Source organism: Geotrypetes seraphini, chromosome 3 (assembly GCF_902459505.1).
Source record: "Geotrypetes seraphini chromosome 3, aGeoSer1.1, whole genome shotgun sequence".
In the NCBI taxonomy this organism is placed as follows: domain Eukaryota; kingdom Metazoa; phylum Chordata; class Amphibia; order Gymnophiona; family Dermophiidae; genus Geotrypetes; species Geotrypetes seraphini.
This window is the reverse complement of record NC_047086.1, coordinates 117996041-118011714: the sequence shown is the minus strand read 5'-3', so window position 1 is coordinate 118011714 and position 15674 is coordinate 117996041. Positions and strand designations below refer to the sequence as shown.

The following is a 15674-nucleotide window of genomic DNA, read 5'->3' as shown; positions in this document are numbered from 1 at the left end:
GAGGTTTCCTGATGTCTCGCACCTATCAAGTACGTTTCAGTTATGATCTCCCCGATACCTGGAGCAATTCATCTGACGTGCCGCTAGGGTCACCACTATCCCCATTGCTTTGCAATGTCTACATGTCTTCATTAGGTGCGCAATTGTCCCAGCTGGGGTTAAAATTATTTAGCTACGCAGATGACTTCATGATCATTATCCCATTCACTAACTCTCTCTCAGAAATCACTCCCAAAGCAACAGAAGCACTAAATTTGATGGAGCTATGGATGGCAGAATTCAGATTGAAACTTAACAGAAAAAACCAAATTTTTTGTAGCTTCGCCACACCTGCTTGATACCAAAACATCACTATGCATCAATAAACTCAGTTATCCTATTCAATCTACTATGAAGATACTGGGTGTAACACTGGACCAGAGCCTAACTATGAAAGACCAGGTGGACTCCATAATCAGAAAGGGTTTCTTCACTCTCTGGAAGCTTCGGTCCATTAGAGCATATTTTGATGAATCATCATTCAGAATTCTGGTACAATCCCTCATACTGAGCCAACTTGATTACTGTAACATCGCCTACTTGGCACATAAGCACATAAGCACATAAGCATTGCCTCTGCCGAGTCAGACCATAGGTCCATCATGCCCAGCAGTCCGCTCCTGTGGCGGCCCCCCAGGTCAATGACCTGTAGTGCTCTAGTACTCTAGAGCATTTTGTGCTGTATAGTAACCCTTTAATTGTACCCCTGGATCCCCTTTTCCTTCAGAAACTCGTCCAGTCCCTTTTTGAAACCCAAAGTCGTACTCTGCTTTACCACCTCATTCTGGAAGCGCGTTCCAGGTGTCCACCACCCTCTGAGTGAAGAAGAACTTCCTAGTATTTGTTCTGAACCTATCTTCCTTCAATTTTTTTGAGTGCCCTCTAGTTTTGTTGCCCCCGCCAGTCTGAAGAACCTGTCCCTCTCTTCCTTCGCTATACCCTTCATGATCTTATAAGTTTCTATTATATCCCCTCTAAGTCTCTGCTTTTCCAGGGAAAAGAGCCCCAGCTTCTCCAGCCTCTCAGCATATGAGAGGTTCTCCATGCCCTTTATCATTTTTGTTGCTCTTCTCTGGCCCTCTCGAATATCGCCATATCCTTCTTAAGGTACGGCGACCAGTACTGAACGCAGTACTCCAGATGTGGTCACACCATCGCCCTATACAGTGGGAGGATAACTTCCTTGGTTCTGGTAGTGATACCTTTTTTGATAATGCCCAACATTCTGTTCGTCTTTTTTGAGACCGCTGCGCATTGTGCCGCTGGTTTCATTGTTTTATCTACCAAAACCCCCAAGTCCTTTTCTAGTCTGCCTTCCCCCAATATTATCCCCCCCATCGTGTAACTGTACATCGGGTTCCCTTTCCCTATGTGCATAACTTTACATTTCTCTACGTTGAAGCTCATCTGCCATTTCTTTGTCCACTCACTCAGTTTGTTCAGGTCTCTTTGAAGTTCTTTACATTCCTCTACAGATCCAACCTTGCCGGAGAGTTTTGTGTCATCCGCGAATTTTATAACTTTGCACATTGTCCCTGTTTCCAAGTCATTAATAAATATATTGAATAGCAGTGGGCCCAGCACTGACCCTTGTGGGACGCCACTCGTGATCTCTTTCCAGTCAGAATAGTGACCCTTTATTCCTACCCTCTGTTTCCTGTTCGCCAGCCAGTTTCTGATCCATCAGTGTATGTCCCTTTCCACCCCGTGGTTCCACAGTTTCCTTAGTAGGCGCTCGTGAGGTACCTTGTCGAAGGCTTTCTGGAAGTCCAGGTATACTATGTCTATGGGGTCACCTTTGTCCAAATGTTTATTTATCCCCTCGAAGAAGTGCAGCAGGTTTGTTTGGCAAGATCTTCCAGTACAGAAACCATGCTGGCTTGTTCTCATCAGCTTATTTTTTTCTATATGCTCATTGATACTGTCCTTGATTAATGATTTGGCCATCTTCCCCGGAACTGAGGTTAAACTGACCGGTCTATAATTCCCCGGGTCGCCTCTGGATCCCTTCTTGAAGATAGGTGTAACATTCGCTATCCTCCAGTCTTCCGGTATTACCCCCCTTTTCAAGGATAGGTTGCAAATCTGCTGCAGTAACTCCGCTATTTCGTCTCTAAGTTCTTTTAGTATTCTTGGGTGGATTCCGTCCGGGCCCAGAGATTTGTCAGTTTTTAGCCTATCTATCTGTTTGAGTACATCTTCGTGGCTTACATCCATGCACGATAATTTTTCCCCTTGGTCCCCCTTAAAGAATTTTTCCGGTTCCGGAACATTGGATGTGTCCTCTTTCGTGAAGACCGACGAGAAGAACGTGTTCAATCTGTCCGCTACTTCCTTTTCCTCCTTTACCACTCCTTTCCTGTCACCCTCCTCCAGAGGTCCCACCTCCTCCCTCGCCGGCAATTTCCCTAAAGAATATATGGCGACTACAATTAGTGCAAAATACAGCGATCAGACTGATTCTCGGGTTGAAGAAGTTCGATCATGTGATACCTTCCTACCGACTTCTGCATTGGCTGCTGATGGAGGCACGTGTGAAGTTCAAGTTTGGCTGTTTCTGTTACAAGGTACTATTCGGTCTAGCCCCTAAATACAAAACTGACCTTTTCACTTTCTCAGCCAACATATATAAGAAAAGTTCACACTCAAATTTTGCCTCCCCTCCGGTTAGAGGATGTAAATTCAAAAGACATCATCAACATCTCCTCTCACACCAGGCAGCATTATGGGGTAAAGATCTAGAACAATTGCTTACGTCTACTACTTATGGGGAATTTACGAAATGCCTAAAAACATATCTGTTCCTAAAGTACTTAATAATAATAATAATAATAACTTTATTTTTCTATCTTGCGACTTCTAGGTGGTTCACAATGAAGAATAGCTGTACAGTCAGCAAATTACAGTGTATAAATAGATAAGAGGTCACTGAGCGGTCAGTGATTACATGATGCAAATTGATTAGAAGAAAAATATACATAGGTTACAGTATAAGATACAAGGTGCAAATTGGTTAGAAGAAAAATATACATAAGTTACAGTATAAGAAGTAACTTTTTACATATTACATTGAAAATGATCGGAAACCAGCAATTAGCTGAGTACAATTGTGAAGAGGACATTATAGCAGTCTGAGAATATAGGGTAGCTATAATGAGGAAAAAGAATTCAGGTGGTGTGTGGTAGCTTTAATCGTGAGGAGAAAGTCTGGCTAGGACATGAATTTCTTAAACAAAGTGATCTTTAATTCTTTCCGGAAGACGCTGTAGGTCAACATAGCGACATCAATGAAGTAGCCTAGCCAAGTTTGCTGTCTACCAGCTTGAAACTTGAATGTTCTGTCCAGGAAGGTTCGATATCTGCAGCCTGCGATTTTCGGGTATGCAAAGAGGTTGCGGTTTCTGGTAGACCTAGTGGAGGAGTAGAATTCGAAGTGAGGTAGAAGATAGTTGGGGGCCATTCCCCAGATTAGTTTGTAGCAAAAGCAGGAGCATTTGAATGGAATTTGTGCCTCAATTTGTAACCAGTGCAGTAGTTTGTAGAAGGGACTAACGTGATCACTTTTCTTTAGTCCGAATATTAAGCGGACGGCCGTGTTTTGAACTACTTAGGCAACTAACCTCATCCCACAATAACTAATCCCTAGAGTTGTTAATCAGTAGTCTCTAACTTTGCTAATCCCACTCAACTTGTAGCATCTTTCAATCAATGTTAACCGGCAGAACAGTGCTAAATCCATTCAATCTGTAACATCTTTTAATTATTGTAAACCGCATAGAACTTCACGGTCCTGCGGTATATAAACTGTTCTATTATTATTATTATGAAATCACCAGACAGCAAAGATAGTAAAAATGATTTTAGTTTCAATTTAGTGATCATATAAGAACATAAGCATTGCCCCTGCCGGGTCAGACCAGGGGTCCATCGCGCCCAGCAGTCTGCTCCCGCAGCGGCCCCCCAGGTCCTGTAAGTGCTCCTTACCTAAAACATTTATACCCTATTTATTTAATATCCTGTAAGTAACCCTCTATCTCCACCCTGCTATCCCTTTCTCTTTCAGGAAGTCATAAAGTCCCTTTTTGAACCCCAATATTGTACTCTGTCCTATCACCTCTCCTGGAAGTGCATTGAGGTGGTGGAGTAAAGAAGAACTTCCTAGCATTCGTTTTGAATCTGTCTCCTCCCAATTTTTCTGGATGACCTCTTGTTTTTTGTTGTCCCCGCTAGTCTGAAGAATCTGTCCCTCTCCTCCTTCTCTATGCCTTTCATGATTTTATAAGTCTCTATCATGTCCCCTCTAAGTCTCCGCTTTTCCAGGATAAAGAGCCCCAGCTTGTCCAACCTTTCGGCATATGAAAGCTTCTTCATGCCCTTTATCATCCTTGTTGCTTTCCTCTGAACTCTCTCAAGTATTGCCATATCCTTCTTAAGGTACGGCGACCAGTATTGGACGTAGTACTCCAGATGCGGGCGCACCATCGCTCGATACAGTGGCAGGATAACTTCCTTCGTTCTGGTAGTGATACCTTTTTTGATAATGCCTAACATTCTGTTCGCTTTCTTTGAGGCCGCTGTACATTGTGCCGCCAGCTTCATTGTTTTATCCACCAATACTCCCAGGTCTTTTTCTAGGTTGCCTTCCCCCAGTACCCTCCCTCCCATCGTATAGCTGTACATGGGGTTCCCTTTCCCTAAGTGCAAGACCTTACATTTCTCTACATTGAAGCTCATTTGCCATCTATTTGCCCACTCACTTAGTTTGTTCAGGTCTCTCTGCAGTTCTTTGCATTCCTCAACAGTTCTGACCCTGTTGGAGAGTTTTGTGTCGTCCGCAAATTTGATAACTTCGCACTTCGTCCCTGTTTCCAGGTCATTGATGAATTTTCCGGTTGATTCCGAATTTCATCATCTTTTATTAAATTCAGATTATCTACCCCTTCTCTTTAGATTTTCCTGTTCTCAAATTCTTTTCCTCACACCTTCCTTATGTTTTAACCTAATCTGATTAATACATTTTTTTTTTTTAATTGTATTTTTTCTTTTTTCCTCCTTTCCTATTGTTTCATGTGGTTTGTTAAACCCCGGTTTGTTTTTTATTTTTTAAAGTAATTATTTTTATTTATGAAATATTTGTGATTTAAGAAATCCAATTTTATTTCTTTGTAAAACGCTTTGTATTCTGAAAAGCGTTCAATCAAATAATATAATAAACTTGAAACTTGAATATATTTTACAGCAACGGTCTAAGCACTGACCCCTGTGAGACACCACTTGTGACCCCTTTCCAGTCAGAGTAGTGTCCCTTTACTCCTACCCTCTGCTTCCTGTTTGCCAGCCAATTTTTGATCCATCTGTGCACGTCCCCTTCCACCCCTTGGCTCCACAGTTTCTTCAGTAGGCGCTCATGGGGTACCTTGTCAAAGGCTTTGTGGAAATCTATATATACAATGTCTATGGGGTCACCTTTGTCCAATTGTTCGCTTATCCCCTCAAAGAAGTGCAGTAGGTTTGTTTGGCATGATCTTCCTTTACAGAAACCATGCTGGCTTGTTCTCATCAGATTATTTTTTTCAATATGCTCATTGATACTTTCCTTGATCAGTGATTCGGCCATCTTCCCCAGAACTGAGGTCAAGCTCACAGGTCTGTAGTTCCCCGGGTCACCTCTCGATCCTTTTTTGAATATAGGTGTAACATTCGCTATCCTCCAGTCCTCTGGGATTACCCCTGTTCTCAGTTTTGAGAATTTATATCTGCTGTCTATATTTTGCACTATATTTGTCTATTTTTCTATAGTTACTGAGGTGACATTGCATATTTTAAAGTCATGTGCCTTGGCATCTTTATAACTCCCCCAAATATAAATGATAATTAACATTTTCTCTGCTTATAGTGTGCTTTGTAGTTTTTTAAAATTTTATGATTACCATTATGAATTAATAAGATATGAGGTTCATAATCAAAAGAAAAAAAACATCTAAAAAGTGTCCTAAATGGCTACTTGGACGATCAAAAAGCCTGATCGTCCAAGTAGCCATAATCAAAGCTAGTTTTAGATGTATCTAAAACCAGCTTAGGCCTTTCCCCTGCCTCTAAACGCACAGAGAGAAAAGAGGCGTTTTTAGAGGAGGGGAAAGGGCGGGCAGTGGGCAGGAGGTGGGCCAGCCTACACCTAGGCGTGCAGCAGGTATAATCAAAACTTTAGGCAGGTTGCCTAGTCGGCACTGATACGTTTTGACTTAGATGAAGTCAAAACAGGTCTAAGGGCCGAAAAAGGGCCACTGAGCTGATCGTGGCTGCTGCGATCAGCTTAGCAGCCCCAGCAACCTGCCTACCCCCTACTGCAATGATCGCGGCAGGAGAGATGCCTCATCTCCCTTACCGCGATGCCATCACTCCTCTACCCTAACTGCCGCGACCCGTGGCAGGAGAGATGCCCTATCTCTCCTGCCGCGGGTTGTGGCAGTTCGGGTAGAGGAGTGATGGCATCGTGGTAAGGGAGATGAGGCATCTCTCCTACCGTGATGCATCACCCCTCCCCCCCCTCCGACAACATCGGGGCAAGAGGGAGCCCAAGCCCTCCTGCCCCACGATTGCTAACACCCCCGATTATGTTCGGGGCAGGAGGGAACCCAAGCTCTCCTGCCCCGGGCACCCGCGGCACCCCCTGATGATATCGGGGCAAGAGGGAGCCCAAGCCCTCTTGCCTCGTGGCACCGATGACCCCCCCCCCCAATGATATCGGGGCTAGATGGAGCCCAAGCCCTCTTACCCCGTGGCACTGATGACCCCCCCAATGACATCGGGGCAGGAGGGCTATGTACATTAATGCCCACAGTTTGGGCAATAAGATTCTGGAATTAGAGATGGAAATGAGGAACGCCGACCTAGATGTGGTGGCGATATCCGAGACTTGGTTCACGGACTCCCATGGGTGGGATATGGCTATACTGGGATACAACTTACTTCGGCGGGACAGAGAGGGCAAAATGGGAGGATTGGTAGCACTATACACTAAAGAGGACATCTAAGTTACCAAAATCGCAGATGTCAAGTACAACGGGGAATCCCTCTGGGTGAATATGGCTAGGGGGAAGGACAAATGCATGTATCTTGGTATAGTATAAAGACCTCCAAGACAACAGGAGGACATGGATATAAAATTAGTCGAAGACATTGAGAATATCACTTTGCGTGGAGACACAGTATTGTTAGGAGACTTCAATATGCCTGATGTGGATTGGAACAATCTTTCCGCTAAGACCAGCGGCAGCAGGAAGCTATTAACCTCTATAAAGGGAGCGAGACTCAGACAAATGGTATTGGAGCCCACTAGGGATCGGGCGATATTAGACCTAATACTCACCAACGGAGAAAGTGTCACAGAGGGCTCAGTAGGTGATACGTTGGCCTCCAGTGACCACAGCATTATATGGTTCAACCTCAGGAAAGGTTTCACTAAGTCAAGCACATCAACTAAGGTCCTCAACTTTAAGGGCACAAACTTCGAAAGCATGGGAGATTTCGTTCATTGGGCACTGCAAAACCATGCCGAAACAGATAATGTAGAGGTAATGTGGTCAACTCTGAAATCAACCTTACATGAAGCAACCAACCACTACGTTAAATCAGTAAATAAACGGCGAAGAAACAATAGACCACAGTGGTTCTCTGCGAAGATCTCAGACCTCATAAAAAAGAAGAAAAGAGCATTCATCATCTACAAACAATCAGGGAAGCGAGAATCCAAGGAAGACTATCTGGCCAAGTCAAAAGCGGTCAAAATGGCAGTCAGGGAGGCCAAACTCCGAATGGAGGAGAACCCTGTGAAGAACATCAAGAAGGGCAATAAATCCTTCTTCCAGTATATTAGTGACAGAAAAAGAAACACAGATGGGATAGTACGCCTTAGGAAACCCGACGAGAACTATGTAGAATCGGACTCCGACAAAGCCAAACTTTTAAATGAATACTTCTACTCGGTCTTCACTTGCGAGGCGCTGGGATCCGGCCCTTAGCTGCTGACGAGGGAAAACTTGGAAGACCCGTTTTGAAATTTTGAGTTTACGCCCAGCAGTGTCTATGAGGAGCCATCAAGACTCAAGGTGAACAAAGCTATGGGACCGGACAAACTACACCCCAGGGTGCTCAGGGAGTTGAGTGACGTCCTGGCGGAACCGTTATCCGTGCTCTTCAATCTTTCCCTAAGTACAGGAAGAGTCCCGTTAGATTGGAAAATGGCTAACGTCATTCCACTCCACAAAAAGGGATACAGGACGGAGGCTGAGAATTATAGACCGGTGAGTCTCACATCGATAGTGAGTAAACTTATGGAAACACTAATCAAATGCCAATTGGATACGATCTTGAACGAGGAGAATCTACAAGATCCCCCTCAACATGGTTTTACGAAGGGAAGGTCCTGCCAATCAAATCTGATCAGCTTCTTTGACTGGGTAACAAGAAAGCTGGATACAGGGGAGTCCCTGGACGTCGTGTACTTGGACTTCAGCAAAGCGTTTGATAGCGTCCCACACCGCAGGTTATTGAGCAAGATGGGTTCGATAGGACTGGGTGAAACATTAACCGCATGGGTTAGGGACTGGCTTAGAGGTAGACTTCAGAGGGTAGTGGTAAACGGTACCCTCTCCGATACGACGGAGGTGATCAGCGGAGTGCCACAGGGCTCGGTCTTGGGCCCGATTCTATTTAACATTTTCAGAAGAGACTTGGCTGAGGGGCTTCGAGGTAAAATTACATTATTCGCCGATGACGCCAAACTATGCAACATGGTACTATGCACATGGTACTATGGCACATGGTACAATGTACATGGTACTATGCAACTATGCACATCAGATGAAAGCAAAGTGCCCGACAAAAGCTCAATGCTTGACAGTATGACGCAGGACCTACTTCTGCTGGAGCATTGGTCAAAGACTTGGCAACTAAGTTTCAATGCCAAAAAATGCAAGGACATGCACCTTGGAGGCAAAAATCCATGCAGGACTTACACCCTAAATGGTGAGATCCTAGCAAGGACTGTAGCAGAACATGACTTGGGGGTGATCATTAGCGAAGACATGAAGACTGCCAATCAAGTGGAGAAAGCTTCATCCAGGGCTAGACAAATCATGGGCTGTATCCGAAGAAGTTTGTCAGCCGTAAGCCCGAGATCATAATGCCGTTGTACAGATCCATGGTGAGACCCCATCTGGAATACTGTGTACAATTCTGGAGGCCGCATTATCAAAAAGATGTGCGGAGAGTTGAGTCGGTTCAGTGAATGGCCACCAGGATGGTCTCAGGACTCAATGATCTCCCGTATGAGGAATGACTGGGTAAGTTGCAGCTGTACTCACTCAAGAAACGCAGAGAGAGGGGAGACATGGTCGAGACGTTCAAATATGTCACAGGCTGTATCGAGATGGAAGAGGATCTCTTTTTCCTTAAAGGACCCACAGCAACAAGAGGGCATCCGTTGAAAATCAGGGGTGGGAAATTTCATGGCGACACCAGAAAATATTTCTTCACCGAAAGGGTGGTTGATCGCTGGAATAATCTTCCACAACAGGTAATTGAGGCAAGCAGCGTGCCAGATTTTAAGAAAAGATGGAATTGGCAGTGGGATCTTTTCATGGAGGTAGTTAGGGGGTGGGCTATTAGTGTGGGCAGACTAGATGGACCGTGGCCCTTTTTTGCTATCATGTTCTATGTTTCTATGTAGGTTTCTTTTGGATGAGAAGTTGCCATGCTTTGTGTATGGAGAGCCCTTTATCTGCATTGAAGTTATTGGGCTCTCTTGCTAGAAATTCAAATTCAAACTGAAACATTGGTTCTTTCTACATTGATGCAGCAAGACACAGAAACCTGCTATAATCATACAAATTCTCTATCCCCTTGATGATCACTCCTCTCATTCCATAACTCTTATCTCCTCAAAGTTGGAAAGGATCACTGGTTAGCTACCAACCATATGAAACTGAATCCCTATTTTTTCTACAGGTTTACCCTGTCCACTCTTTTTCATACCAATGATTCATGGTGTGAATATTCCAAATCAAGGATTCAGTCAAAATATTGGGTGTGATCCTGGACAATATACTTTCCTTTCCAAAGAAGATCTCAAATGTAGTGAAGAAGTGTTTTTTTTTTTTACTCTAGACAGATATTTCTTCTCTTAGAATTCTTCTTTCTCTTGATATATCCAAATTATATCAGTGCAACCCCTTATACCCCCTCTCACCCAGATCAGAAGATTTCAGTTTATTCTGTGGCATTTGGTCAGGGCCTTCAGGTGATTCACCCTATCCCCTAAAGGCCCTGAGGACACTGCTTTGAATTGTATTGGTTAAGCAGGCAACAGGCAGATGCTGCTCAGCCAATCAAATTCAGATCAGTAATGTCAGGGTCTTTAGGGGGTTTCAGAGAATCCCCAGTCCAAGATTGATGTTTTTTTTTTTGTTTGATGCAGTTTGTCTGGTTGAACAGGCTGCCTAATCAACAAATCAAACTGCATCAAGTAAAAAGTAAACAAAAAATATAAAACAGCAGGGCTTTTGAGCTGGCGATTCACTAAATCAAAACTACCTCAAACCTATGCCCTATATGGAACAACCAGGGATCTCTGGGACACTGCAAGACCACACCATCCAACACACACACTACACTTACTCACTCAAAAACAGAGAGAGAAAGAAAAAGAAGTGGAGAAAAAGCCTCGGTTCAGCTTCATATGGCAAAAATCTCCACTTCTTATAAAGAAAGCAGACAAACTGAAACCACTTGCACATGTGTCTAGTCTAGTCTTCAGTTTATATACCGGATCATCTCCTAACAGAGCTCGACTTGGTTCACAAATAATTAAGACTAGAATACATAAAAAGATGCAAACATAAAAAAGAGAATGTTAAAGTGCTATTAATTCATTGGTTCAATAGGTGAATCATTAAGATATTGTGTAAACAACAAAGCTTTTAGGGCTTTACAAAATTGTTGTAGCTGACCTATCAATCTAACAGAGTCAGGGAGTCTGTTCCAAGTTTTAACCAGTTTGAACGCAAGAGATGGCTAAGCTTCCCAACAGATTTAATCCTCCTAAAAGAGGGGAACAATAGTTTATATTTCTGTGTAATCCTTGAGTGGCAAGATCTAGAAGTGTTCCAATATAAGATAACTAAAGGATCAAATTTTCCATAAGGAAACTTAAAGATAATACATGCACACTTAAACGGGATCCTAAAGCGAACAGGGAGCCAGTGAAGCTTTCTCAATAAAAGAGAGACATGGTCATAACTTTCTTTTCCCGAAAATGAGTTTAACTGTCATGTTAAATAAACAATGGTGGAAAAACAAGGCACTCTAGCAGTCCCCAGAAAAATCCACCTTACAAAAAAGCACGCCCCCAAAAATCACAAATCCATTGTGTGGAACAATCTGCACTTCAGCATAACTGTCACCAATATTGCTACATGAGCAGAGAAAGCAAAAAAAAAACCAACAAAACTTAGCTGACGATGAAGTCCCAGCTGTCTCCCAAGTACACTCGATAAGTGCACCACCGCCCGGACCCTGCAGCCAGTCAACCTGATGGGGAAATCTCCATCTTGCTCTGCTGCATCAGGGGTTTATAAGTTTTTGCAATAAATCAGGACCCTCCTTACAGAATTCACACCAACTCCACACAGAGAGTGGTAGAAAACTAGAACGCTCTTCCGGAATCTGTTATAGGGGAAAACACCCTCCAGGGATTCAAGACAAAGTTGGACAAGTTCCTGCTAAACTGGAATGTATGCAGGTGAGGTTGGACTCATTTAGAGCACTGGTCTTTGACCTGGAGGCTGACTCAGCAGCGGCAATTCTTATGTTATGTTCTTATGTTCACAATGTACTTCTGCTGCAAAGTAATGCCATAGTTTTCAGCTGTTAAACCTCTCCAGGCTGCCTCTCCACTGCTATCAAATTACGGTTTGGTAAAAATAAATTTGCAACACTGGCTACCTGTCTCATATCACATCCCATTTAAATATCTAACTTGATCACAAGGTTCTCCATTCTGGACTACCATCATTTTTATTTAACTTATTGATTCCCTACACTTCTTCTCAAATCTTGTGTGCCTCAAATAAACATATTTTTCCTGTTTCCTCTCATCGCCATATTTGACTTGATGTTCTTGGACTCTGGCTGATTTATATCCAGTGATAGTTAGTGTTTAAGCACTTTGGCTCACTTGTTAGCCCTGAATATTCAGTGCTGGCCCATGTTTGGGCTCTGGCCCTGATTATCTGGAGCTACTGTATTTTTCGCTCCATAAGACGCACCTGACCATAAGACGCACCCTAGATTTACAGGAGGAAAACAAGAAAAAAAACATTCTGAACCAAATTCTCCCTGCCAGGCTCTGCACCCAACCCCACAATCATTGCCAGGCTCTGCACCTTGTCCCCCCTCCCTTACAGGCTTTTCAACCTGTCCCTCCTCAGGTGTCTTGAGACTGCGACTGAGCACAGGGTGGGCAGAGACAGGGCACAGATTTTAAGACAGATGACTTTTTAAAATATGCAATGTCACCTCAGTAACAACTATAGAAAAATAGACATAGTGCAAAATATATACAGCAGATATAAATTCTCAAAACTGACAGACTTTGATTACTAAATTGAAAATAAAATCATTTTTCCTACTTTCTTTCTTTCTTCAGGCTCAACAATTGTCCCTTCTTCCCTCCCTCCTTCCTATGTCCCCCTCAATGTCTTCTAGCCTTTGTTCTCTTCCTCACTCTGTTGTCTGGTGATTTCTTTCTTTCCTCCTCAGGCCCAAAAATTGTCCCTTCCTCCCTCCCTCCCTCCTATGTTCCCCTCACTGCCTTCCAGCCTTTGGCCTCTTCCCGCCCACCAAATCAGGCCCAACAATTGTCCCTCCCTCCCTCCCTCTTATGTTCCCCTCACTGCCCCTCCAGCCTTTGTCCAATTCCCTCCCCACCCCAACTTAGGCCCAACAATAGTCATTGGCTGGCCTGGACCTTCTGTCCGACATCAGAACTGGCGTTGGGGATACGGTTTCTGGGCCGGTGGCATGCAATCGCTGCACCCACCTGGCCTTTCCCTTCCTCTACTTGTGGGGGGCAGCGAGCGACTAATAACAGCAGCAGCAGCGGGCGCGGGGCGGGTGGCGGTCTAAATAAGGCAACAGGCGGAGGGGGGTTGGCTATTCATTCCATAGGATGCACCCTTTTTTCCACCCACTTTTTTGGAGAAAAAGGTGCGTCTTATGGAGCGAAAAATACAGTAATTTATATTACTCTGACTGTCAGAGCTATGCTACGCTCAGATTCAGCTGGGACCTGCATAAAATACTTATTACATGGTAAAAAATGTCTCTGTATAGTAACGACATAGGAATAAGCTGTAAATATTCCTGTTAGTGCACAGGCTGTGGAACTCATATCTACTGCATGTTAATTTTCACATGTAATGGAGAGTAAGGATCCCCAGTCAGAGAAAAAAGCTCTATTTATAGGTAAACCTGTTTGACAGCCAGGATAAATCCTTCTACATGTGTGTTGAGATATACTGGTCATCACCTACTGTATTATTATGTGCTCTAATTATGACTTTATTTTATTGCAGACAATCCTTGCTGGGCTTGGAATACTTGTTCTGGTTGTGCAGGCAACAAACATTTATGTCAAAGGGAAGATGTCAGTTCATGTTGTAAAAAAATGTGCACTTGTGACTAAACAGATCAGTACATGCTACTTAATACGTAGAAAAAAAACGGTATCTACATATTTCATCATCACTTTCTCTTAAAAACTATCTGTATGTAATGAATACGGTATAATTGATTTTTCCTATGAAGTTTACAAATCTGTGGCATGTAACTTATACAATTACATTTTGTTCATTTGTCTTGCAGATATCTTGTTCAATAATTATGCTGCCATAGATCTTTACAATAGATTGATTATTGTATGTTACTTCTTAATCATTCCTGTATTTTACATTATTTTGGATTATTTATAGTGTTTGATTTTTCTTGTGCTGAATAAAATATTTTCCTCTTTCAGAAAAAGTCTAGTACTGTGCTATTGTCTTAAAACATCTTTGCATATAAACCTGTTTAGGTTAGGGATGTGCATGGAAAAAAAATATTTTATTTCATTTTTGACTGTTCCCTACTTTTCATTTATTGTCTTTCATTTCCCACCATTCATTAAAAAAAAAGAAAAAAAGAATTGAAACACATTAGAACAATAAGGGCTGGATTCTGTAGAGGACACCCAGTCTCAGAAGCTGCCTCTAACCAACATCCATGTCAAAGGCGCTGGTTAGAGAATCGGGTTGCCACTGAGCTTATCGCAGCAAGGGATCTCCCTGCCACAATAAGTTTAGTGGCATCCTGCCCCCCCGCCCCCGGAGGAATGTCCAGTCCCTCCTGCAAAAACCCAAGAAACTCCCCCCCCCCTCAACATCGCCGGCAGGAGGGATGCCCAATCCCTCCTGCCGGACATCTCCCCAACCCAAAAGGTAGCTCCCCTCCTGGGGGCATCCCTCCTGCCGGTGATGTTTGGGGTGAGGGTTACCGAGTTCCTTTAAGAGGGATTGGACATCTGTCCTGCTAGCAGTTTTCAGGGAGGGGGGAGGGTTTGGGGGTTTCAGCAGGAGGGACTGGGCGTCATTCCTGCTGGTAGTCTTCAATAGGGGGAGAACGGGTTGCCGCACCACAGCCACAGCCACAAAACTTATCGTGTCAGCGATAAGCAAAGTGGTCGTTTCTGCTTGAAATGTAGGCCAGCATTTTATTGGCCTACATTTCATGTGCCTAGGTAGGCATGTAGGGCTACCTAGGACTGCCCAAGGCCACTTCCAGGTGACACCACGCCCATGCCTAGCCTTAGGCGAGCCAATGAGCCTCCCTAGGCTCCCGCAGGCACCAACAATGTAGGCCTGCCTCAGACTGTTTTTTGTTTGTTGTTTTTTAATGTGTGATTCGATTGGATGGTTAGGCAGCAGTAGGCCGCCTTCAATTGGGACGCCATTTATAGAATTTGCCCCTTTATGCCCAGAAATTGACTTTTCATGTATTACATCATAAGTTAATAAAATTGTTTTTAGGATGCTAAACAATCACCCCCCCCCCCCCCACACACACACACACACTTTACTAAGCTGTGATACAAGTTTCTACCGTGGCCCATGGCACTAAATGCTCTGATGCTGCTCCAACATTCAAAGGAATTCTATGAGCATTGGAGCAGCTTCGGAGCATTTAGCACTCCGGTCCATGGTAGAAACCTCTACTGCGGCTTAGTAAAAGGGAGGGGGAGGGAGGGTTAATTTGTATAGATATTTTGGTGGCCTTGGAATTATTTAGAAAGGAAAAAGTTCATTGGCTTGATCTAATTTGCAACTGCATTATAAACATATAATAATAATAATAGTTCATTTTTGTATACCGCCACACCATCAGTTCTTGGCGGTTTACACAGTAAATTACAAAGTATTTAAGATACAAAACCAGATAACAGTGTCTTATAAAAGGAAATAACACAATTCAATAACTGACAAAGTACAACCCTAACTTATTCAGACAAAGTATGCACAATACAGATAATTTATACTAAAATA

General features: G+C 43.4%; 1 protein-coding gene across 1 annotated transcript in view; it reads left to right on the top strand.

Moving 5' to 3' along the window:
- The window catches only part of LOC117357770 (cysteine-rich venom protein LEI1-like), a 235473-nt gene extending 221599 nt beyond the window's left edge, over positions 1–13874 (top strand). Inside the window, exon 8 of the mRNA XM_033938845.1 lies at positions 13674–13874. Within this exon, the coding sequence (XP_033794736.1) occupies positions 13674–13783 (110 nt within the window). The 3' untranslated portion in view covers positions 13784–13874. The remainder of the gene's footprint in view (positions 1–13673) is intronic.
- Positions 13875–15674: the final 1800 nt, after the last annotated feature.